At 46.1% G+C, this 26,615-nt stretch overlaps 1 protein-coding gene across 2 annotated transcripts in view; it reads right to left on the bottom strand.

The window, feature by feature from the left end:
- Positions 1–26,615, bottom strand: part of SCaMC (Short Calcium-binding Mitochondrial Carrier) — a 103,696-nt gene that overhangs the window by 26,190 nt on the left and 50,891 nt on the right. The window contains exon 1 of one of the 2 annotated variants that reach the window (XM_045767059.2): positions 466–1,135. The exons of the other annotated variant lie outside the window; for it this stretch is intronic. Coding sequence (XP_045623015.2) covers positions 466–872 — 407 coding nt within the window. The 5' untranslated portion in view covers positions 873–1,135. Of the gene's footprint in view, positions 1–465; positions 1,136–26,615 lie in introns of those variants that run through there. 2 annotated transcript variants of the gene reach the window in all.

The raw sequence follows: 26,615 nt of genomic DNA, 5'->3' as shown, positions 1-26,615 counted from the left end.
GGTAGCGAATCTTGAACAACAACGTGAGAATACCGGCAGGCGATACTGTAAACCTCTAAAGTAAATCTTCTAAATATACAGCCCAGGTGAATGGAAGTTTGGGTATTTTAGTCAGCTGTGTGAAGCGGTGCCTAGCTCATCAATGCTCAAAGTTACTTACCTAAGCAAATGCTAGAATTCAGTTCCTGAGCTCATGAGCGCCACTACTCGTAGGATGGGTATGGGGTGCATACTAAATTAGAGAGCATTCAATTATACTACACTAACTTCAGGCCCAAAGGTTTATGAGACGCTGTTCCCTTTTACAAGCAAATTCATTTTCTTTATTATGCACCCCATACTCATCCCGTGGGCGGTGGTGTAAAGGATCACAAAACATTGAAAAATGTGATTTAGATTGTCTGGTATTAAAAGGAAACGGTTCCCCCCTTTAATTAAGGCTAACTGGGTATAGTGTTAACGAACCTGTCTTGATGGTTAGCTTGTGGATGGTGAGGCATGAAGGTGAGGCCACACTGGGTACGGGCACACACCTCCGCCGACCCATACACCATCACCAGGGCGCCCACCGCCCCTCGCCCACCCAGGCTGGAGGACGCCGCCCGCGCCGCCCCTAGGCTGTGCTGCACTCCGCTAGTATCACCCACGCCGCCCACTGGGTGAGAGTGGGTGGCGTGTCCTCTGTAGTGGTGGGCGTCGGTGGGGGAGGCTCGGGGAGAGTACCTGCTGGAGTGCGGGTCTGCTATACTGCCCATGGGGTCGGCGCGTGTGTGTACCGTGAGGCCGTAGTGGGCGTCCTGGGGTCGCAGTGGGTCTGGGAACCCCATTTCTTGTTCGTGTCTTCCCAGGATCAAATCTTCTCCAGGCTTCATATCTCACTAGTCTACCGAAGTATAGACCAGTAGGTTATCAAACTGCTAAGACGACTGGAAGGAACTAGAACTTTCCAACAATTGATGCGGTGTTATCTCCTCGACTAATAAATATTTAGCCAAATAAATTAATAATGGTATTTTGTCCGAGAGTTAGAGCGCACAAATCTTTTTCCAAAACACTACTACGACTCTATAAAATTAAGTTAGCCTGGTGTCCCCGCTAACATGTGCCCATCACCAGTGTTCAACCCGCACTACCCTCTTGCTATTCCCTTCCCTTGAACACTGCCGCGCGCACTCCCGCCCTCAGTTGCCAGCTAACCTTTCATATAAATATTGTCTTAATGCAATAAAAAAGCTGATATTTTTAATTTATTGAATGAGATATATTCTAACATATCCTGTTAAACAACCTGCTTGAAGAAAACGCCATAGAGAAAACTACAGTTGTAGAAAATTAGAGAGAGAGTAGTGTAGTGACGTCAGAGATCAGCTGTGAGAACCCAGCATGACGCAACTCCACCAGCCGGCAACTATCCTAGCCCTGAGCACCACCATTCATTACTCGTTAACGCGCCCGTTTAACAGTATTCGTGGATAACATGCAGCTTGAAATTGGTGAGACATGAAGTGATTCCCTGGCGTGGTTGTGGAGCAACAAATATCACTTGTGTATACCGAGACGTCAATGTTGGTTGACTGCACCAGCACGCACAAGAGCTCCTCACTTACCCCAATATGAGATAACTCGGTGCCCACCCGTTGACAATACTAATATATTAAACTACACAAAGCAGAGTAATAGCGAGAGTAAACGGCGAGCTTAACCCTCCTAAAGAAAGCGTAGACCATGACCATCTAGTCTACTACCCTGAACAATACAATGTGCCGTTCCCCCCTTTTTTAAAGTGGAATCACCCGTACTAGTTGAAGCCATAAATTAATACAGTTCACCGAGATCAAGTTGGAGGGTCCAGCTAGACCCTACCCACGAGGAAAGGCTGGGGAAGAGAGGGATGGGAGTAAGAGATAAAGAGGGGAGAAAAGACATGATGTAACATCAGAGGATCTTTCAAAGCGCTCAAGCGAACATGCTAATTGCAAAGGCCAGAACATGGAGAGCAGCATCCACAGGAGGTAGTGTTTATAGCTCGGAGACCATCCCGTCTGCTCACACGGGAGACATCTCCCGTCACGCAGGGTGCAGTCGCACCTCCACAGATCTCCAGTATCAGCTCTTGATACTGGTAATGGCTCCAAAGAGCCACCACTTACGGGCTATTCATGCCCGTGCCACCTTTTGGGTGGCTTAATCTTCATCAATCAAATCAATCACCATCCGCTCACCTTGTTGTTGTTGTTTTAGATTTAGCTACTCAGAACGAAATGTTCTGAGTAGCTCTGTTCTGTTCTGTAGTAGCTCTAGCGAGTAGCTCTGTTCTGAGTAGAAATGTTCTGTCCGCTCACCCAAACGTCTCACTTTATACGGAAACAACCAATCCGCTAAAATGCGACGTGTTTGTAAAAGTTAAATCACCGTTATATTTTCGCTTTCTGTGCCTAAAATACGTTATGTGGGTTGCTTGGGTTCGTACGCTTCTGATGAGGTAAAGAGGCTGCAGGATCCAGTAAGTTCAGTAGAACTTCGTTTTTTTTTACGGAGTGGTGACTGGAGAGAACGGGCTGGGAGAACTAGATCATCATATACAAGTGGGAAGTCCTTACATTGCTCCAACAGGAAAATATTCCTAGACAGTTTAGGGAAAGTACTGACTCAACAGCGGCCAGTTTTCCTGTTTCAGCACTTCCTTCTTGCGAATCACAGGTTAAATATTTACTACATCCTGAGTGTTAAAATAAATATACCTGTAAGAGAGAATGTCTGTGTATGCTAGGTTGGAGGCCAGAGCACTGGGGCTAGCCTCACCCAACTTTACAGAGTGGTCTGGGGTACGGGATGGACATAGGCTGGTCGGAGTCACTAGAATTCAATAGGGAACAATGTGCCAGGGTCACAGTGTCACTCCCACGACGATTTCAGACACTAACTGTTGGCCAAACCTACCTAAATATTTTGAAAAAAAAATGGGAAAAATTTGATCAATTTCCAGCTATTCATACTTTGGTCGTAGTAGCCAAAATTTGAATGGCAGAAAAGTCCTGGTATTCATACGTTGGGATTACTACATAAGTAGTAGTCCAAGTTTCTGTTCGTGGGTCCCCGGGTAGGTTAGGTTCGGGCACCTTAGTACAACAGTTTAGTGACGTTGGAAACGTTCGGGCTGCCTGTCAGCCATCTGAGGCGCTAGAGGAGTTCGACAAACGACCAATAACAGCCTGTAACAAACAACTTTGTACCTTGTATGTAAATATAATAAGTAATGAATATGAATGCAATGTTGTTTATATAGGGCGTGACGAAGGCTTGTGACTAATGATTCCTTAATTAAGGTTGTGGCGGTGCTTGAAGGATGTCAAGGTGATGTGATGTGGTAAGGCACCAGTGATTGGTAACGCTGGGAGCCCGCATCAGCCTCTGTAGCGCACCTCTCGCACCACACACACACAGCACCGCTCCTGGGTCAGGTAAGTTACGGGCTCACCATAGCCCGTGCTACTTGGAACTTGTTCCGGGTAGCTGAATCTATAACAACAACAACATCTCGCACCACACTTCCTCCTCCACCACCAGCAGTAGCAGAAGCAGCAGCGGGACAGGCGGCGACAGCAGGAACAGAAATAAGAACATTTACCACATGAACAACGTAAGAAAGGATAACAATATCAAGAACAGCACAAACATCGACAGCAGTAGCAGCAAAATTAGCACAAACAGGAGCTGCAGTAACAGTAGGAGAGGCAAGACAGTAGTGAAGGTGACCCCTTGGGTGAGGATAGAGAACAAGGGAGGGGAGGTGTGACCACACATCCCCCCCTCCCCCCACCCCCGCCACCAAGACAGTCCTGGACCAGTCACTTGACCAGTCATACCCGCGCCCCACCAAGGCCTAACGTTTATTAATAGTCTAAGTCTTATTAATACAAAAATAGATGCACAAGATGCTGTATCGGTTCTTAGTACACCCAACTCATTTGGTTGTGTGTTTTATATCGTCTTTATATGATAATACATTTAAAGATAAATGATGATTTTACTTATAATTTTGGTAGTGCCAAAGATATGCATAGCTGTGATTATTCGCCACTTTTGGGTACTTTACACACACAAAACACGTGATTCGCTTATGTGTAAGTATCCACTTACGTCCAAATATGTATATATGCAGCATATCTATAAACACACAGATATACATATGTGCGTCAAGCACATATGGTCCTCAAGCCAAGATGCATCATAAAACGCTTTACTCCTGAAGGATTCGAATCCGGTCTTTTATCATAGTTAACATAAGAACAAAGGTAACTGCAGAAGGCCTATTGGCCCATACGAGGCAGCTCCTATCTATAACCAGCCAATCCCACTCATATACATGTCCAACCCGCGCTTGAAGCAATCGAGGGACCCCACCTCCACCACGTTACGCGGTAATTGGTTCCACAAATCAACAACCCTGTTACCGAACCAGTATTTACCCAAGCTACCCATTTACAACATGCTGCCCCAGCCATCATGCAAACAAGAGATTGACAAGTTAATCGTTCAATTTCCTTCTCAAATGAAAAGAATGTAAGGACAATATAGAAGATTCGCGCTAGAATCATTGTATCGGGAAAAAAACACATGGGAGAGTGAATATGAAACTGTAACGTTTTTAGCCATTAAACCGACCTTCTTCAGCAATGAGACGGGAATGGATTAGGAGGAGGCAGCGGTCAGTGAGACCACCTCACTCCAGGTCACCCAAATCCCCCGAAGGGTAACAAGTCACCTGAAACAACTGGACACAGTAATCCAGAGGATGATTGATTGATGAAGATTAAGCCACCCAAGAGGTGGCACGGGCATGAATAGCCCGTAAGTGGTGGCCCTTTTGAGCCATTACCAGTATCAAGAGCTGATACTGGAGATCTGTGGAGGCGCGACTGCACCCTGCGTGACGGGAGATGTCTCCCGGACCAAGTGGTGACCAGATGGTGGTGGTGTAATCCAGAGAGAATATTTGATTATATATATACAAGAGATTGAAGAGAGCTTGTCTGCAAGAGAGGCAAATCCCTCAAGGATCGCCTCGTCTCGGCCGCCTTACGTTAACGGCACACGCAACTCTAGTTCTGAGACACTTATGGATCTTCCAGAAAACCCCAATGAGAAGAGGCTCCTGTGCTAACTCAGGGATAGCCTCGTCTCGGCGTCTATGCGTTAATGGCACAGGCAACTCTGGTTCCGAGACCCTCATGGACTTTCCAGGAAACCCTAATAACGGGTAAAATGTTTTCATGCCACCTCCACAAAGAAGATAACGAGCAGTTGGTGGAGCTGCGGGAACCTATTAGCCGCACTAGGAATAGACCTTATTGGCCCAACCAGCACTCGATTGATGAAGATTAAGCCATCCAAAAAGGTGGCACGGGCATGAATAGCCCGTAAGTGGTGGCCCTTTTGAGCCATAACCGGTATCAGTAGATGATACTGGAGATCTGTGGAGGTGCGACTGCACCTTGCGTGACGGGAGATGTCTCCAGTGCAAACCAGCACTCCACACAAGGGTACTCTTTAACTGGGTTTGAGTCTTTTTCCAAGAGGGTAAGCCAGGGCCCGGGGGGGATGGGGGGGGGGCGGGGTTGAGTGAGGTCCTACACTTGACACTTGCCTCATCGTCTTTTGTACGGTCACACGGTTGGTCAAGTGGTTAAGGTACCAGATACGCCAGTTGCATAGTGCTCCTGGCTGTCTGGGTTCGAGTCACTTCTGGGGTGTGGAGTTTTCAGTTGCATATATGCTTGAGTACTATTCAAGCTTGTTCGCATTGTGTTGCTCACGTGTCCCCACAAAGTGAGGTGATTTGATGAAGTAACTATGCCCAAGCTCACCACCAAGTGCCGTTGGGACGGTGGGGAAAATAGCCTCGGCTACCATCGTCTTTTGTACGGTTATCCTCTTGAGTTATCTTGAGATGATTTCGGGGCTTTTTTTTTAGTGTCCCTGCGGCCCAGTCCTCGACCAGGCCTCCACCCCCCAGGAAGCAGCCCGTGACAGCTGGCTAACTCCCAGGTACCTATTTTACTGTTAGGTAACAGGGGCATCAGGGTGAAAATCCACAGAGAAATGGAAAAGAAAGATGAACGTTTCGGCCGATCTGGGCCTTTGTCAACACCGGACTGAAAGAAATCACAAAGGAAGAGTGGAGTTGTTTGTTGTTGTTAAAGATTTAGGTACTCAGGACGAAGTGTCCATGTAGCACGGGCTATGGTGAGCCCGTAATTGAGTTTGGTTATACATGATAACCTTTTTCCTGTGGAAGAGGTGCTGAAGAAGTGCTGTGGAAGAGGTGCTGAAGAAGTGCTGTGTTCCTGTGGAAGAGTGCACAAGATCCTGACCACCATCTCCTGGGGAAAGAATTAACCAGACAAAGGTATAGATTATCTTAGAGTGGTCAGGAGGATTTAAGCGGTAAGAATAAAAGATTAAAGAAAAACCCTCATCGAACACACCTAAAATATATTAATATAATATTGATATGAGGCAATGTAACTCTCCCTATCATAGATTTGTCTTAAACTGTTGTAACTTAAAACTGGGTCAAGTTTGTACATACCAGTACTAACAAAGAAAAGATTTGGACATTGATTAGGCTCAATTAAATTTACCGCTTAAATCCTTCTGACCACTCTAAGATAATCTATACCTTTGTCTGATAAATTCTTTCCTCAGGAGATGGTGGTCAGGATCTCGTGTCTGCCTCCACTCTTCCTTTGTGATTTCTTTCAGTCTGGTGTTGACAAAAGCTCAGATAGGCCGAAACGTTCATCTTTCTTTACCATTTCTATGCGAATTTTCCGCATACAAATGATCAGTGTTTCGTTGACTATTATTAATTTTCTTTTGGATATTGTCCATTCTACGTAAACATCTTCGACCTCTCATCACCAACCCGCTCAAAAAAACTTGTTGAGCGTCTTAAACCTCTCAAAACTCGTGTGGGCAAAGGATTTGGCATTAACATAAAATATGCGTGAAAAAAAATCACACTCAGGACTGAAATTTCCGACATTTCAGATATTTTGAAAACTGCAGGAGGGTTTGGGCAAAATATGATCCATCGCCGTTTTCAGTAATTAGCATATTTTCGGTATAAAGGGTCGTAATTTGAAAATGAAAATAGGTGCAGAGTAAGAATTCCGCTCAAAAATCACGCTCAGGAGTTAAATTTTTGACAATTCAGATATTTTGAAAACTGCAGGGGGGTTTGGGCAAAATATGACCCATCGCCGTAATCAATAATTTGCATATTTTCGGTATTAAAGGTCGTAATTTGAAAATGAAAATAGGTGCAGAGTCAGAATTCGGCTAAAAAATCACGCTCAGGAGTTAAATTTCCGACATTTCAGATATTTTGAAACCTGCAGGGGGGTTTGGGCAAAATATGCCCCATCGCCGTAATCAATAATTTGCATATTTTTGGTATTAAAGGTCGTATTTTGAAAATGAAAATAGGTGCAGAGAGTCAGAATTCGGCCCAAAAATCACGCTCAGGAGTTAAATTTCTGACACTTCAGATATTTTGAAAACTGCAGGGGGGTTTGGGCAAAATATGACCCATCGCCGTAATCAATAATTTGCATATTTTCGGTATTAAAGGTCGTATTTTGAAAATGAAAATATGTGCAGAGTCAGAATTCGGCTCAAAATACACACTCAGGAGTTAAATTTCTGACATTTCAGATATTTTGAAAACTGCAGGGAGGTTTGGGCAAAATATGACCCATCGCCGTAATCAATAATTTGCACATTTTCGGTATTAAAAGTCGTATTTTGAAAATGAAAATAGGTGCAGAGAGTCAGAATTCGGCTCAAAAATCACGCTCAGGAGTTAAATTTCCGACATTTCAGATATTTTGAAAACTGCAGGGGGGTTTGGCCAAAATATGACCCATCGCCGTAATCAATAATTTGCATATTTTCGGTATTAAAAGTCGTATTTTGAAAATGAAAATAGGTGCAGAGAGTCAGAATTCGGTTCAGAAATCATGCTCAGGAGTTAAATTTCTGACATTTCAGATATTTTGAAAACTGCAGGGGGGTTTGGGCAAAATATGACCCATCGCCGTAATCAATAATTTGCATATTTTCGGTATTTAAGGTCGTATTTTGAAAATGAAAATAGGTGCAGAGAGTCAGAATTCGGTTCAGAAATCATGCTCAGGAGTTAAATTTCTGACATTTCAGATATTTTGAAAACTGCAGGGGGGTTTGGGCAAAATATGACCCATCGCCGTAATCAATAATTTGCACATTTTCGGTATTAAAAGTCGTATTTTGAAAATGAAAATAGGTGCAGAGAGTCAGAATTCGGCTCAAAAATCACGCTCAGGAGTTAAATTTCCGACATTTCAGATATTTTGAAAACTGCAGGGGGGTTTGGCCAAAATATGACCCATCGCCGTAATCAATAATTTGCATATTTTCGGTATTAAAAGTCGTATTTTGAAAATGAAAATAGGTGCAGAGAGTCAGAATTCGGCTCAAAAATCATGCTCAGGAGTCAAATTTCCGACATTTCAGATATTTTGAAAATTGCAGGGGGGTTTGGGCAAAATATGACCCATCGTCATTTTCAGTAATATGCATATTGTCAGTATAAAAGGTCGTATTTTGAAAATGAAAATAGGTGCAGAGAGTCAGAATTCGGCTCAAAAATCACGCTGAGGAGTTAAATTTCTGACGTTTCAGATATTTTGAAAACTGCAGGGGGGTTTGGGCAAAATATGACCCATCGCCGTAATCAATAATTTGCATATTTTCGGTATTAAAGGTCGTATTTTGAAAATAAAAATAGGTGCAGAGTCAAAATTCGGCTCGAAAATCACGCTCAGGAGTTAAATTTCTGACATTTCAGATATTTTGAAAACTGCAAGGAAGTTTGGGCAAAATATGACCCATCGCCGTAATCAATAATTTGCATATTTTCGGTATTAAAGGTCGTATTTTGAAAATGAAAATAGGTGCAGAGAGTCAGAATTCGGCTCAAAAATCACGCTCAGGAGTTAAATTTCTGACATTTCAGATATTTTGAAAACTGCAGGGGGGTTTGGGCAAAATATGACCCATCGCCGTAATCAATAATTTGCATATTTTCGGTATTAAAGGTCGTATTTTGAAAATGAAAATAGGTGCAGAGTCAGAATTCGGCTCAAAAATCACGCTCAGGAGTTAAATTTCCGACATTTCAGATATTTTGAAAACTTCAGGGGGGTTTGGGCAAAATATGACCCATCGCCGTAATCAATAATTTGCATATTTTCGGTATTAAAGGTCGTATTTTGAAAATGAAAATAGGTGCAGAGTCAGAATTCGGCTCAAAAATCACGCTCAGGAGTTAAATTTTTGACATTTCAGATATTTTGAAAACTGCAGGGGGGTTTGGGCAAAATATGACCCATCGCCGTAATCAATAATTTGCATATTTTCGGTATTAAAGGTCGTATTTTGAAAATGAAAATAGGTGGAAAGTCAGAATTCGGCTCAAAAATCACGCTCAGGAGTCAAATTTCCGACATTTTAGATATTTTGAAAACTGCAGGGGGGTTTGGCCAAAATATGACCCATCGCCGTAATCAATAATTTGCATATTTTCGGTATTAAAGGTCGTATTTTGAAAATGAAAATAGGTGCAGAGTCAGAATTCGGCTCAAAAATCACGCTCAGGAGTTAAATTTTTGACATTTCAGATATTTTGAAAACTGCAGGGGGGTTTGGGCAAAATATGACCCATCGCCGTAATCAATAATTTGCATATTTTCGGTATTAAAGGTCGTATTTTGAAAATGAAAATAGGTGCAGAGAGTCAGAATTCGGCTCAGAAATCACGCTCAGGAGTTAAATTTCTGACATTTCAGATATTTTGAAAACTGCAGGGGGGTTTGGGCAAAATATGACCCATCGCCGTTTTCAGTAATTAGCATATTTTCGGTATAAAAGGTCGTAATTTGAAAATGAAAATAGGTGCAGAGAGTCAGAATTCGGCTCAAAAATCACGCTCAGGAGTTAAATTTTTGACATTTCAGATATTTTGAAAACTGCAGGGGGGTTTGGGCAAAATATGACCCATCGCCGTAATCAATAATTTGCATATTTTCGGTATTAAAGGTCGTATTTTGAAAATGAAAATAGGTGCAGAGAGTCAGAATTCGGCTCAGAAATCACGCTCAGGAGTTAAATTTCTGACATTTCAGATATTTTGAAAACTGTAGGGGGGTTTGGGCAAAATATGACCCATCGCTGTAATCAATAATTTGCATATTTTCCATATTAAAAGTCGTATTTTGAAAATGAAAATAGGTGCAGAGAGTCAGAATTCGGCTCAAAAATCACGCTCAGGAGTTAAATTTCCGACATTTCAGATATTTTGGAAACTGCAGGGGGGTTTGGGCAAAATATGACCCATCGCCGTAATCAATAATTTGCATATTTTCGGTATTAAAGGTCGTATTTTGAAAATGAAAATAGGAGCAGAGAGTCAGAATTCGGCTCAAAAATCATGCTCAGGAGTCAAATTTCCGACATTTCAGATATTTTGAAAATTGCAGGGGGGTTTGGGCAAAATATGACCCATCGTCATTTTCAGTAATTAGCATATTGTCATTATAAAAGGTCGTATTTTGAAAATGAAAATAGGTGCAGAAAGTCAGAATTCGGCTCAAAAATCACGCTGAGGAGTTAAATTTCTGACATTTCAGATATTTTGAAAACTGCAGGGGGGTTTGGGCAAAATATGACCCATCGCCGTAATCAATAATTTGCATATTTTCGGTATTAAAGGTCGTATTTTGAAAATGAAAATAGGTGCAGAGAGTCAGAATTCGGCTCAGAAATCACGCTCAGGAGTTAAATTTCCGACATTTTAGATATTTTGAAAACTGCAGGGGGGTTTGGCCAAAATATGACCCATCGCCGTAATCAATAATTTGCATATTTTCGGTATTAAAGGTCGTATTTTGAAAATGAAAATAGGTGCAGAGTCAGAATTCGGCTCAAAAATCACGCTCAGGAGTTAAATTTTTGACATTTCAGATATTTTGAAAACTGCAGGGGGGTTTGGGCAAAATATGACCCATCGCCGTAATCAATAATTTGCATATTTTCGGTATTAAAGGTCGTATTTTGAAAATGAAAATAGGTGCAGAGAGTCAGAATTCGGCTCAGAAATCACGCTCAGGAGTTAAATTTCTGACATTTCAGATATTTTGAAAACTGTAGGGGGGTTTGGGCAAAATATGACCCATCGCTGTAATCAATAATTTGCATATTTTCCATATTAAAAGTCGTATTTTGAAAATGAAAATAGGTGCAGAGAGTCAGAATTCGGCTCAAAAATCACGCTCAGGAGTTAAATTTCCGACATTTCAGATATTTTGGAAACTGCAGGGGGGTTTGGGCAAAATATGACCCATCGCCGTAATCAATAATTTGCATATTTTCGGTATTAAAGGTCGTATTTTGAAAATGAAAATAGGAGCAGAGAGTCAGAATTCGGCTCAAAAATCATGCTCAGGAGTCAAATTTCCGACATTTCAGATATTTTGAAAATTGCAGGGGGGTTTGGGCAAAATATGACCCATCGTCATTTTCAGTAATTAGCATATTGTCAGTATAAAAGGTCGTATTTTGAAAATGAAAATAGGTGCAGAAAGTCAGAATTCGGCTCAAAAATCACGCTGAGGAGTTAAATTTCTGACATTTCAGATATTTTGAAAACTGCAGGGGGGTTTGGGCAAAATATGACCCATCGCCGTAATCAATAATTTGCATATTTTCGGTATTAAAGGTCGTATTTTGAAAATGAAAATACGGTGCAGAGAGTCAGCATTCGGCTCAAAAATCACGCTGAGGAGTTAAATTTCTGACGTTTCAGATATTTTGAAAACTGCAGGGGGGTTTGGGCAAAATATGACCCATCGCCGTAATCAATAATTTGCATATTTTCGGTATTAAAGGTCGTATTTTGAAAATGAAAATAGGTGCAGAGTCAGAATTCGGCTCAAAAATCACGCTGAGAAGTTAAATTTTTGACGTTTCAGATATTTTGAAAACTGCAGGGGGGTTTGGGCAAAATATGACCCATCGCCGTAATCAATAATTTGCATATTTTCGGTATTAAAGGTCGTATTTTGAAAATGAAAATAGGTGCAGAGAGTCAGAATTCGGCTCAAAAATCACGCTGAGGAGTTAAATTTCTGACATTTCAGATATTTTGAAAACTGCAGGGGGGTTTGGGCAAAATATGACCCATCGCCGTAATCAATAATTTGCATATTTTCGGTATTAAAGGTCGTATTTTGAAAATGGTATGTGGGCCTGCGGGCCGCTCCAAGCAACAGCCTGGTAGACTAAACTCTCGCATATCAAGCCTGGCCTCGGGCCGGGCTTGGGGAATAGAAGAACTCCCAGAACCCCATCAACCAGGTATCAAGCGTGTGTCAACCACCCAAGGGTCTGTTTTTTTATATCTGGTAATCGAAATAATTGCTTACGGGACACGACGGACTGTCTATTGGTTGGTAGAGGGGCAATACTTGCTGTAAGATGGCTCTGTGAACATCTAGAGCCCGAGACTCTACACTCTCCTCCTTCTAAATATAAGAGGTATAATTAGCCGGCCTCTTTCGCTGTTCAAGTGGACTTGATAAACACCTCCAAGAGGTTCCTGACCAACCAGGCTGTGATTCACACGGTAGACTGCGCAGCGGCGTCCAACAGCCTGCTTGACCAGAGTCCACCAGACCGTCAAGAAGACGTGGTCAGAGACAGAGCCGCGGGTATACTGATCCTCGGAACCACACCAAGATCTGGAGAGAAGATAGTGCTATCAGGCTGACAGGGAGAAGCCTGGCACCAGCTCTAAATTACCACTTAAAGGTACAGTAATTGGTTGTTAAGTTTACTTTGTCGTTGAGTATCCACATATCCCCAGTTTGCAAAGTGTAGTTAGTCAGAACAAGTGAGTTTGACCAGACATGGCTAGTTGACCAGTCCAGCCACCAGGAGGCCTAGTCGAGGACCGGGCCGCGGGGACGCTAAGCCCCGAAATCATCTCAAGGTAACCTCAAGGTACAGTGTACTTCCCACAAATACACACCCTTGTTTTCAAACCAATATTTACCCAGGTCTTTCCAAAATCTGAATCCAAGATATATCCATTGCTTCGTTTTTTATTTTGTGCTTACATATTTACTTCCTTATTAATATCCTCCTTTGTTATGCACTTTCATCAACTTATACACTCCAGTCATCTCACCTCTATCATCATCGCTTTTCAATATTATGTAAATTAAGCTTTCTCAATTTTTGCATTTGAAAGATTTCTAATTCCTGCGATTAATTTTGTTATCCTTCAACCCGTTCTCGCACTTTCGTACAGTCAATATTGACTTATTAAATAAGTGCATATGTGACATACTAATTTATTGTGAATATTTTAGTTTACCTTGAAAAGCTTCCTAGAAAACACCGACCTTACCTAACCTTCTTAGTATGTTAAGATAAGCATCTTATTGCTTCTTAATTACTGTATTACTTAACCTATTATAGGTATAGGTTAAGTAATAATTGTAATTACGAAGCAATAAGATGCTTATCTTAACATACTAAGAAGGTTAGGTAAGATCGGTGCTTCCTATGAAGCTTTTCAAGGTAAACTAAAATATTCACAATAAATTATTATGTCACATATGCACTTATTTAATAAGTCAATATTGACTGTACGAAAGTGCGAGAACGGGTTGTATCCTTCGCTGAACACGGTCAAGTGTTCCACTCTAAAGTATGGCGACTAATAGATGAGCTACTGAGCATATCTCTTAAATATTTAATATACCATTAGAGTCGAGCAGAGTATTGGAATGGACTTAGTCTCTAGAAGGTGTATAGACAAGGGTGCCCAAGTTAATCTTCGGCATCAGCAACCTCCCACACGGAGAGAGATAACGAAGTTTATTTTAAAATCTCAAGAACAATGAAGAGCCAAGGTATAACAATGGGGATATAAATAATAATTTAAATATATTAACAGACAATAGAATGCAAAACAGAGGAAGGAATATTGGGTAAGTTCAGATTTAGAGGCTACCTGGGTAGATACTGGTTTGGGAAGAGTTGCTGATTATATATATATATATATATATATATATATATATATATATATATATATATATATATATATATATATATATATATATATATGTCGTACCTAGTAGCCAGAACTCACTTCTCCGCCTACTTTGCAAGGCCCGATTTGCCTAATAAGCCAAGTTTTCCTGAAATAATATATTTTCTCTAATTTTTTTCTTATGAAATGATAAAGCAACCCATTTCATTATGTATGAGGTAATTTTTTTTTTATTGGAGTTAAAATTAACGTAGATATATGACTGAACCTAACCAACCCTACCTAACCTAACCTAACCAATCTTTATAGGTTAGGTTAGGTTAGGTAGCCGAAAAAGTTAGGTTAGGTTAGGTTAGGTAGGTTAGGTAGTCGAAAAACAATTAATTCATGAAAACTTGGCTTATTATGCAAATCGGGCCTTGCATAGTAGGCTGAGAAGTGTGTTCTGGCTACTAGGTACGACATATATATATATATATATATATATATATATATATATATATATATATATATATATATATATATATATATATATATATATATATATATAACCAAAGGTTACAAGACCCCACCAGCGTGAGTCATAAGCTCTACCTCTAGGCCACGTAGACAGCTCCAATAGTGAAGATTTCAAATCACTAAATACCTTGGACCTTAACAGTGGCTGCATGAAGTATAACAATTTCAGCTGGGCAGTGGTTTGCTGCCTCTGAAATTTTCACTGTTAAAATTAATCTGTGGACGAGTTTAACAAGGAAGTACAATAAAGTAACCCAACAATGTGGAATGGGAAACTCGTGCAGTCAAAGTGACACGTCCCCTACAACCCTACTACAGCAACCTGGCCTCAGACCAAGTCCATTCCATCCAGCGGTCGACCCCACAAGCGCATTCATAAATATGAACATGCTGTTCATTCAAAACAGGAATTTTCTCAAATATAAATTAATATTATATATTATCATACTGTGCATATTTAGGCATTGGTTAGGTTAGGTATTTAGGTTCTGTTGGCGATTATTTGTATTTGTAGTACGTGGGTGAAACATTTACAGCGTTGTGGTTCGAATAAAATTCGTCAGTGAAGCACTTGTTCCGGAAGTGTTCGAATGCCATCAGTTGTTAGTCGTGTGTAAACCGTTTTTCATTCATAAACACCTGAGGGTTTGGCGGGTGCATGGGGTTTTGGGTCTCTGTTTGGAGGACGGGCTGACCACAGTGCATGAATGAGCAACACAATATCGCAATCACGACCCCGAAATTCCAAGAGTGGATCAAGGGAAATCCAATACTGGGTTACCTGAGCCACGGTGCAGCCAGCACCGCTCCCTCTGACACACCCCCTCAGCCCGCCAATGACAACACTGCTCCCGAGGCATCAGCCAATAGGAACACAACGCTCTTCCTTTACCAGCCAATCCCCCGCCCACCCACCACCAAGGCTTCACACATCATTCCTCTACAATACACTCTTGCCAAGAATGTTTCGGCTCTCACCTCCACCGACCAACAACGATACGATTGATCACATTATATCACTTCCTGTAGAATTAGTACAACAAGGTAATTTGACAAACTCTTCCCCTACACAATCAAATTAGACCTTTACGGTATACGACAATACCTTGAGCCGTGGTATTCGTTCATGAAGCCCCGACAAGAGGCCATTAAAGCCGAGGTCACTGCCACTTCCTATACATAAACTTATATACAATCATTTTTCCTCAGTGACATTTGTCCGCGTCCCTTGTGCCAGGAACTCTGCCTCTGATTAATGACAATCTAACAATAATACTTACCTATATATTATTTGTTAACTGTATTGTATTTGTGAATACATCAATCTTGTCATATAAGAATAAGCTGCGGAAGGCCTATATTGGTTCATAAGAGACCGCTCATATAATGTAATATTAATAATACAAAAGGGGGTGGTAGGAAAAGTGTACACTCATACGTAGAGTTAATTGGCAAGGTTTTATCTGAATGCTGTGTAATAGTAGCAGTGTTGTATAGCCACAGACTATACAAAACTATTGGAAAGTACTGTCTGACCTTTAACCCCAATTCCCTACAGCACTGGTGACTAATTTGGGCACAGATATTTCACCAAATCACTCCACCATTCTCATGCAGCTCCCAGTGAACAGTTATGGGATCTGCGTCGTTACGGTGGGTTGTTCTACTTTTATGTGTAGAGCTTTAAGAATGTGTAATCGTCTTAGATATTGGGCTTTATCTAATGAGGGGCCCATGACACCACCGCTGACAGGAGAAATGCTGAATACAGCACTTGCACATTAGCAAAGCGCAGCAGGTTGTGAACGAGACGGCACCACTCCCGTGCCAGGTAAGTCCACTACGGGCTCACCATAGCCCGTGCTACTTGCCCCGCTCCTGTGCCAGGTAAGATACGGGCTCACCATAGCCCGTGCTACTTGGAACCTGTTCCGAGTAGCTGAATCTATAACAACAGCAGCAGGTGGTGTACACGTGTAGACACACACAGCAGCAGGTGGTGTAGACACACAGCAGCAGGTGGTGTACACGTGTAGACACACACAGCAGCAGGTGGTGTACAGGTGGTGTAGACACACCAGTACTCCATAACCTCACAACCATCACCAACATAAGAGATGAGTGATGCGTCACAAGTGAAGGCGGCCGCGCCTGGAGGCATTTATGCCAGGCAGGTAAGTGGCTGGAGCGTCGTCCCCGATGACAGCATATGATTAACACTGTCAACTGGAAGCATTATTTAAGAAGGTAATGCAGCATTTGTTATACTGACGGGCGGGTGCGTGTGGCACCACTCACAAGCCCAGGCATGATCAGGGCTCTAAAGTATGTTTAATTCACTGCCAGGATGACCCTCTGAGGACTCACTGCACTAAACACCCTCCGGCAATATGTATATGGGTCAACCTGCTCTTTACTACTTTCAACTGGTTAAATATATTTACCAAACTTCGCTTCCAGTAACGACTCCACTCTAAAAAGTTTAAAAATTAACAGTTTTTTTGTTGTTGATAAATTGACTGCAGAGAACTTTTTATAAATGCCGGAGTGTGAGAGAGGAAGTTGTACTTTAAGGTTATCGCGGCCCCCCACCCCACCCCAACCCACCCCCTAGGCCAGCTAGTAATGTACCCATGATGCAACCCACAACAGTTGCATAACCCCTGGCCACCACTTTATCTTGTAGGTGAACAATGACATCCAATGACAAGAAACGTGCCTAACCATTACTATCCTGCCCGGGGATTGAACCCGGGTCCCCTGACTGTGGGCTCAAGACGTAGACCACTGTGACACTTCTCCTTTCAACAAATATCCATTCATGCCACAGATCTGCCCACGTATCTACCCAGCCCATCTTCCTAAAATGACAGTACTTACAGCAACCATTTGGTCCAACTTATACAATCATGAGAAAACATTAACAATAATGACTGACAAATGTTAACATTGTTACGCTGCTCACCAGGAGAACATACACACAACCTTTACTGCACCATTCAAGTTAACATAATATCTACATTATTTGTTTAGTCGTTTATTATGCACCCCATACCCTTCTAGATTACTGTGACCACTAAATGCCCTCATACTGCGCTCCGTGGGATACATATCATAATTTTACATTCGGGCAGAATTTAAGTTACTTGTTCCAAATCTGAACATGGAAATAATTATTTTGTGAAACGAGGAACGTGTCCAGTAAACTGATTGAAAAAGTAAGAATGCAACACGTACCATACGAAGCAATGCTGTTAACATCAGACACAAACTCTTCGACACCTTCCCTCTAAATATACGCCCATCTTCCTGTTTACTGCTGGTAGAGTCCCCCCTCCCCAATACTGCTAGTGGTGTTCGGCACAGGAGGATACGTCGGAACACCTTCTCTGCCCACTATTTCATAGCGCTCGTCAGACTACAGACTTGACCAGACCACACACTAGAAAGTAAAGCGACGACGACGTTTCGGTCCGTCCTGGACCATTCTCAAGTCGATTCTCAAGTCGACTACAGACTTGACGGGAGACATCTCCCGTCACGCAGGGTGCAGTCGCACCTCCACAGATCTCCAGTATCAGCTATTGATACTGGTAATGGCTCAAAAGGGCCACCACTTACGGGCTATTCATGCCCATGCCACCTTTTGGGTGGCTTAATCTTGTCTCTCTCTCTCTCTCTGGGTTGACATATAAGAAGCATTACTGACACAACACAAACTGCCTTCACGAAGGAGCTGGATAAACACCTTCAGAGGCTGCCTGTCCACCCATTTGGTCTGGTCGGTGTAGCCACGGCCTCGCTTCATGCATGTCAGTGCTCGATCCCCAATGGTTCAAGTGCTTGGCCACCATTCCTTTCTCCCCCGTTCCATTCCAAATCCTTATCCTGACCCCCCCCCCCCCTTCCAAGTGCTATATAGTCGTAATGACTTGTAGCTTTCTCCTGATAGTCCTTCTCCCTCTCCTCCGCCCTCGTGGTGCTAAGTGTTCAACCAGCACTTCACCACCACCACCACCACCACCACCTGCACCACCACCACTGGCACCACCACCACCACTGCCACTACCACCACAACCACCACCACCAACCACCACCACCACCAACCACCACCACCACCAACCACCACCACTGCCACCACCACCACCAACCACCACCACTGCCACCACCACCAACCACCACCACCACCAACCACCACCACTGCCACTACCACCACCACTGGCACCACCAACACCACCACCACTGGCACCACCACCACCACCATCAACCACCACCACCACCACCACTACCACCACCACCACCACCAACCACCACCACTGCCACTACCACCACAACCACCACCACTGGCACCACCAACACCACCACCACTGGCACCACCACCACCACCATCAACCACCACCACCACCACCACTACCACCACCACCACCACCAACCACCACCACTGCCACTACCACCACAACCACCACCACTGGCACCACCAACACCACCACCATCAACCACCACCACCACCACTACCACCACCCCCACCACCACCCCCCACCCCCCACCACCACCACCACCAAGGAGTGAAGGTGTTCCCTGTAGGGCTGTGGCTGATGAAGCACAAGGTCAATGCACACGTATTATTAACATATTTATTGACAAAACATACAAGTTTCCCTCCAGTGAGTAACTCCAAGCGGGGCATAGAGTGAGAGGCCGCTGGCGTTGAGTGCCAGGGGGGGGGGGGGGAACAATATGCCAGCAGCTGAGGGCGCTAGGGAGGCGAGGCCGGCGGCTGGTCAATTAAGCTGTGATGTGGGAAGAAAGGAGAGACGGTTGTGCAGCGTCATCTGAGGGGACCACAGCCACCCCGGGTCAGGGAGGAGACCTCCCCCCCCTCCCCCCACCATCTTTACTGACCAAACTTCCAAGAAAGGTTGCATCATGCTCTAGCTCCACGCTTTCTTGTGTACGTGGCCACCTGCACGTGTGTGTGGTTGTGTACGTGGCCACCTGCACGTGTGTGTGGTTGTGTACGTGGCCTCCTGCACGTGTGTGTGGTTGTGTACGTGGCCACCTGCAAGTGTGTGTGGTTGTGTACGTGGCCACCTGCACGTGTGTGTGTGGTTGTGTACGTGGCCACCTGCACATGTGTGTGGTTGTGTACGTGGCCACCTGCACGTGTGTGTGGTTGTGTACGTGGCCACCTGCACGTGTGTGTGGTTGTGTACGTGGCCACCTGCACGTGTGTGTGGTTGTGTACGTGGCCACCTGCACGTGTGTGTGGTTGTGTACGTGGCCACCTGCACGTGTGTGGTGGTTGTGTACGTGGCCACCTGCACGTGTGTGTGGTTGTGTACGTGGCCACCTGCAACGTGTGTGTGGTTGTGTACGTGGCCACCTGCACGTGTGTGTTGTGTACGTGGCCACCTGCACGTGTGTGTGGTTGTGTACGTGGCCACCTGCACGTGTGTGGTGGTTGTGTACGTGGCCACCTGCACGTGTGGTGTGGTTGTGTACGTGGCCACCTGCACGTGTGTGTGGTTGTGTACGTGGCCACCTGCACGTGTGGTGTGTTGTGTACGTGGCCACCTGCACGTGTGTGTGGTTGTGTAACGTGGGCCACCTGCACGTGTGTGTGGTTGTGTACGTGGCCACCTGCACGTGTGTGTGGTTGTGTACGTGGCCACCTGCACGTGTGTGTGGTTGTGTACGTGGCCACCTGCACGTGTGTGTGGTGTGTGTACGTGGCCAGCCTGCACGTGTGTGTGGTTGTGTACGTGGCCACCTGCACGTGTGTGTGGTTGTGTACGTGGCCACCTGCACGTGTGTGTGGTTGTGTACGTGGCCACCTGCACGTGTGTGTGGTTGTGTAACGTGGCCACCTGCACGGTGTGTGTGGTTGTGTACGTGGCCACCTGCACGTGTGTGTGGTTGTGTACGTGGCCCACCTGCACGTGTGTGGGTGGTTGTGTACGTGGCCACCTGCACGTGTGTGTGGTGTTGTGTACGTGGCCACCTGCACGTGGTGGTGGTGGTTGTGTACGTGGCCACCTGCACGTGTGTGTGGTTGTGTACGTGGCCACCTGCACGTGTGTGTGGTTGTGTACGTGGCCACCTGCACGTGTTGAGTGTGGTTGTTGTACGTGGCCACCTGCACGTGTGTGTGGTTGTGTACGTGGCCACCTGCACGTGTGTGTGGTTGTGTACGTGGCCACGCTGCACGTGTGTGTGGTTGTGTACGTGGCCACCTGCACGTGTGGTGGTTGTGTACGTGCCACCTGCACGTGTGTGGGGTTGTGTACGTGGCCACCTGCCACGTGTGTGTGGTTGTGTACGTGGCCACCTGCACGTGTGTGTGGTTGTGTAACGTGGCCACCTGCACGTGTGTGTGTTTGTGTACGTGGCCACCTGCACGTGTGTGTGGTTGTGTACGTGGCCACCTGCACGTGTGTGTGGTTGTGTACGTGGCCACCTGCACGTGTGTGTGGTTGTGTACGTGGCCACCTGCACGTGTGTGTGGTTGTGTACGTGGCCACCTGCACGTGTGTGTGGTTGTGTACGTGGCCACCTGCACGTGTGTGTGGTTGTGTACGTGGCCACCTGCACGTGTGTGTGGTTGTGTACGTGGCCACCTGCACGTGTGTGTGGTTGTGTACGTGGCCACCTGCACGTGTGTGTGGTTGTGTACGTGGCCACCTGCACGTGTGTGTGGTTGTGTACGTGGCCACCTGCACGTGTGTGTGGTTGTGTACGTGGCCACCTGCACGTGTGTGTGGTTGTGTACGTGGCCACCTGCACGTGTGTGTGGTTGTGTACGTGGCCACCTGCACGTGTGTGTGGTTGTGTACGTGGCCACCTGCACGTGTGTGTGTGGTTGTGTACGTGGCCACCTGCACGTGTGTGTGTGGTTGTGTACGTGGCCACCTGCACGTGTGTGTGGTTGTGTACGTGGCCACGTGTGTGTGGTTGTGTACGTGGCCACCTGCACGTGTGTGTGTGTGGTTGTGTACGTGGCCACCTGCACGTGTGTGTGGTTGTGTACGTGGCCACCTGCACGTGTGTGTGTGTGGTTGTGTACGTGGCCACCTGCACGTGTGTGTGGTTGTGTACGTGGCCACCTGCACGTGTGTGTGGTTGTGTACGTGGCCACCTGCACGTGTGTGTGGTTGTGTACGTGGCCACCTGCACGTGTGTGTGGTTGTGTACGTGGCCACCTGCACGTGTGTGTGGTTGTGTACGTGGCCACCTGCACGTGTGTGTGGTTGTGTACGTGGCCACCTGCACGTGTGTGTGGTTGTGTACGTGGCCACCTGCACGTGTGTGTGGTTGTGTACGTGGCCACCTGCACGTGTGTGTGGTTGTGTACGTGGAGATCTGCACGTGTGTGTGGTTGTGTACGTGGCCACCTGCACGTGTGTGTGGTTGTGTACGTGGCCACCTGCACGTGTGTGTGGTTGTGTACGTGGCCACCTGCACGTGTGTGGTTGTGTACGTGGCCACCTGCACGTGTGTGTGGTTGTGTACGTGGCCACCTGCACGTGTGTGTGGTTGTGTACGTGGCCACCTGCACGTGTGTGTGGTTGTGTACGTGGAGATCTGCACGTGTGTGTGGTTGTGTACGTGGCCACCTGCACGTGTGTATGGTTGTGTACGTGGCCACCTGCACGTGTATGTGGTTGTGTACGTGGCCACCTGCACGTGTGTGTGGTTGTGTACGTGGCCACCTGCACGTGTGTGTGGTTGTGTACGTGGAGATCTGCACGTGTGTGGTTGTGTACGTGGCCACCTGCACGTGTGTGGTTGTGTACGTGGCCACCTGCACGTGTGTGTGGTTGTGTACGTGGCCACCTGCACGTGTGTGTGGTTGTGTACGTGGCCACCTGCACGTGTGTGTGGTTGTGTACGTGGCCACCTGCACGTGTGTGTGGTTGTGTACGTGGCCACCTGCACGTGTGTGTGGTTGTGTACGTGGCCACCTGCACGTGTGTGTGGTTGTGTACGTGGCCACCTGCACGTGTGTGTGGTTGTGTACGTGGCCACCTGCACGTGTGTGTGGTTGTGTACGTGGCCACCTGCACGTGTGTGTGGTTGTGTACGTGGCCACCTGCACGTGTGTGTGGTTGTGTACGTGGCCACCTGCACGTGTGTGTGGTTGTGTACGTGGCCACCTGCACGTGTGTGTGGTTGTGTACGTGGCCACCTGCACGTGTGTGTGGTTGTGTACGTGGCCACCTGCACGTGTGTGTGGTTGTGTACGTGGCCACCTGCACGTGTGTGTGGTTGTGTACGTGGCCACCTGCACGTGTGTGTGGTTGTGTACGTGGCCACCTGCACGTGTGTGTGGTTGTGTACGTGGCCACCTGCACGTGTGTGTGGTTGTGTACGTGGCCACCTGCACGTGTGTGTGGTTGTGTACGTGGCCACCTGCACGTGTGTGTGGTTGTGTACGTGGCCACCTGCACGTGTGTGTGGTTGTGTACGTGGCCACCTGCACGTGTGTGTGGTTGTGTACGTGGCCACCTGCACGTGTGTGTGTGGTTGTGTACGTGGCCACCTGCACGTGTGTGTGGGGTTGTGTACGTGGCCACCTGCACGTGTGTGTGTGGTTGTGTACGTGGAGATCTGCACGTGTGTGTGTGGTTGTGTACGTGGCCACCTGCACGTGTGTGTGGTTGTGTACGTGGCCACCTGCACGTGTGTGTGGTTGTGTACGTGGCCACCTGCACGTGTGTGTGTGGTTGTGTACGTGGCCACCTGCACGTGTGTGTGGTTGTGTACGTGGCCACCTGCACGTGTGTGTGTGGTTGTGTACGTGGAGATCTGCACGTGTGTGTGTGGTTGTGTACGTGGCCACCTGCACGTGTGTGTGGTTGTGTACGTGGCCACCTGCACGTGTGTGTGGTTGTGTACGTGGCCACCTGCACGTGTGTGTGTGGTTGTGTACGTGGCCACCTGCACGTGTGTGTGTGGTTGTGTACGTGGAGATCTGCACGTGTGTGTGTGGTTGTGTACGTGGAGATCTGCACGTGTGTGTGGTTGTTTGGAGACCTGCACGTGTGTGTGGTTGTGTGGGGACCTGCACCTGTGTGTGTGCATGTGTACGAGACCTGCACGTGCGTGTGTACGTGGAGACCTGCACGTGCGTGTGTACGTGGAGACCTGCACGTGTGTGCATGCTTGCATGCTCCAGCTCCTCGACCCAGTTAACTCAGCCTTAGAGCACAGTGGTCTATGTCCTCCGCTCACAACCAAGAGACCCGGGTTTAATCCCCGGGTTGAACACAAATACTGGGGCACGTTTCCTTTCACCTGATGGGTCTGTTCACCTAGCAGTAATTGAGTTAGGCAGCGGTTGTGAATTGCATCTGAAGGAAAGTCAGTAGTTGACCTAGGGGGGGGGGGGGGGGGGGAGGCCTCGATAAGCCTCAGTTCAGGCTTCCTGTCCCCGACAATAGGATCGACTGGGCTCCACTACCTCACCTCCCTACCAATCACTCTTCACCTTCCTTCCCTTTGCCAGCTCTCGTTCTGGTCCCCTACCACCCAATCCCACCTAGAGTATTTTATATGTCGTGACCAGGTTCCCCCCTTCTCCACCGCTCAACCAGGTAAGGGATGCTGGTGCTTTCTGTGTCAGTGTCCCTGTGGAGACATGGCTGTGAGTGACCTTTTCCCAGGATGCCCGCGGTAACCACACACACACGCACACACACACACACACACACACACACACACACACACACACACACACACACACACACACACACACACACACACGTGATAAAAGTTAATGATAGACCATACATGCTATATAGACCCCCCCCCCCCCCGTTACTACACAATCTACTCACAAAGGGTTCAAATTATGAGAAGTTGGATTAGTGTGTATAGAGTCCATCACAGTTGACGCTGTCTTTCGCAAGCCTCTCTATCCTTATCTTATCCGCCAGCATTTCCTGCACAGGTCCCTCCTCCACAGATGTCTCCTCCACAGGTGTCTCCTCCACAGGTGTCTCCTCCACAGGTGTGTGACCAGTCACAGTCTCTAGTACTGTGTGACACTCCAGCAATGCCAGCTTCCTCACGCTTCCATAACATCACTACAATAAACGATACCGGAGTTCTACTGACACAAGATTGAAAAAAGATTAAGCCACCCAAGAGGTGGCACGGGCATGAATAGCCCATAATACTGACCCACACGAGGCAGCTATTATATATATCCACCCAAACTCACTCATACATACGCCTAACCACATGGGAGTATCATCAAGGGGGGGACAGGAAGCCTGTGACTTGTCAGGCCCTGTCACAATTTGTCACATGTACACTGGCCGTTACATGTAAATGTTAATTGCTGAACTTGTTTTACTGATGAGTGTTGTTATAAGATGTAGCGTGTTGTGTGGCGTGACTTGCCAACCTTGAAGGTGTTAATTATCTCTCATCACTCCAACATTACACATCTTGAAACAAGTGGAAGATTTGTCTTATTTTCTCTAATTTACTGGCTGCACCAGATCTAACGTGTCAGGCCCCAGCGTAAGGCGCAGGAGACCTCATAGGCTTATCATGGTCCTCCTCTGTCCTTCCCGTAATGCAACCCACAACAGTTGACTAGAGAGAGAGACAGAGAGATTAAGCCACCCAAAAGGTGGCACGGGCATGAATAGCCCATAAGTGGTGGCCCTTTTGAGCCATTACCAGTATCAATAGATGATACTGGAGATCTGTGGAGGTGCGACTGCACCCTGCGTGACGGGAGATGTCTCCCGTTACACAGGTGACTAATTCCCAGCTACCTATTAACAGCTGGGTGAGAAGAGCAACCCGGCCTTCTAACAGAACGTCGCATTTTCAAGCATACTTGAGGCCAACAATTGTCGTGCTAGAAAATGGAAGCGGCTCGCGAATTTTGCATACTGTCGCGTTTTCTGTTTTGGGTCTTCTGATAGGTTAGGATAAGGACACTTTAGTACGACCGTTTCTTGACGTTGGCACACCTTAGGAGGACGGTGTGAGGGAGCCGGTCGGCCGAGCGGACAGCACGCTGGACTTGTGATCCTGTGGTCCTGGGTTCGATCCCGGGCGCCGGCGAGAAACAATGGGCAGAGTTTCTTTCACCCTATGCCCCTGTTACCTAGCAGTACAATAGGTACCTGGGTGTTAGTCAGCTGTCACGGGCTGCTTCCTGGGGGTGGAGGCCTGGTCGAGGACCGGGCCGCGGGGACACTAAAGCCCCGAAATCATCTCAAGATAACCTCAAGATAACGGGCTGAAGATAGACATCAGGGACCAGATTCACGAAACAGTTACGCGAGTACTTACAAACGTGTACATCTTTCTTGAGTCTTTGACGGCTTTGTTTACATTTATTAAACCGTTTACCAGCATGAAAACTTCCCAAATCAACTGTTGTTATTGTTGTAAACAGCCTCCTGGTGCTTCGGAGCTCATTAACTGTTCAATAATTGTAAACAAAGCCGCCAAACATTGAGAAAAGATGTACAGGTTCGTAAGTGCTTGCGTAGCTGCTTCGTGAATCTGGCCCCAGATCCAAGGAAACGTGTCCAAACGTCCCGGATGTAATGTGTTGCAAGTAGAGGGAGGTGAGCGTGTAGCACCAACCCGTCCTCTTAAAAATAACGTCACTTTTCGCCCGTATGCGCACTATGATATCGATTCACAAAAGTGACGTACTGTTCCGTTTTCTGTTTGAGTCGTCCGGCTTACTCGGTAAGGTTAGAAGAGCAAACTTTCAATTAACGTTTTTCATAACGTTTTTAAACTTTATGAGAATTTCCTGCCCACCTAACCTACCAGAGGACCCTTAACTTACTGCTGTTGAAAAAAAAATCCCAAATTTATTTTTATTTTCAAATTACATCCACTTTCGGCCATACGGCCAAAAGCGACGTTATTTTTAAGAGGACAGGTTGAACGAGGGAGA

This window comes from Procambarus clarkii, chromosome 89 (genome assembly GCF_040958095.1).
Source record: "Procambarus clarkii isolate CNS0578487 chromosome 89, FALCON_Pclarkii_2.0, whole genome shotgun sequence".
In the NCBI taxonomy this organism is placed as follows: Eukaryota; Metazoa; Arthropoda; class Malacostraca; order Decapoda; family Cambaridae; genus Procambarus; species Procambarus clarkii.
Note: the sequence above shows the minus strand (reverse complement) of the source record. Positions and strands in the feature narration are given on the sequence as shown.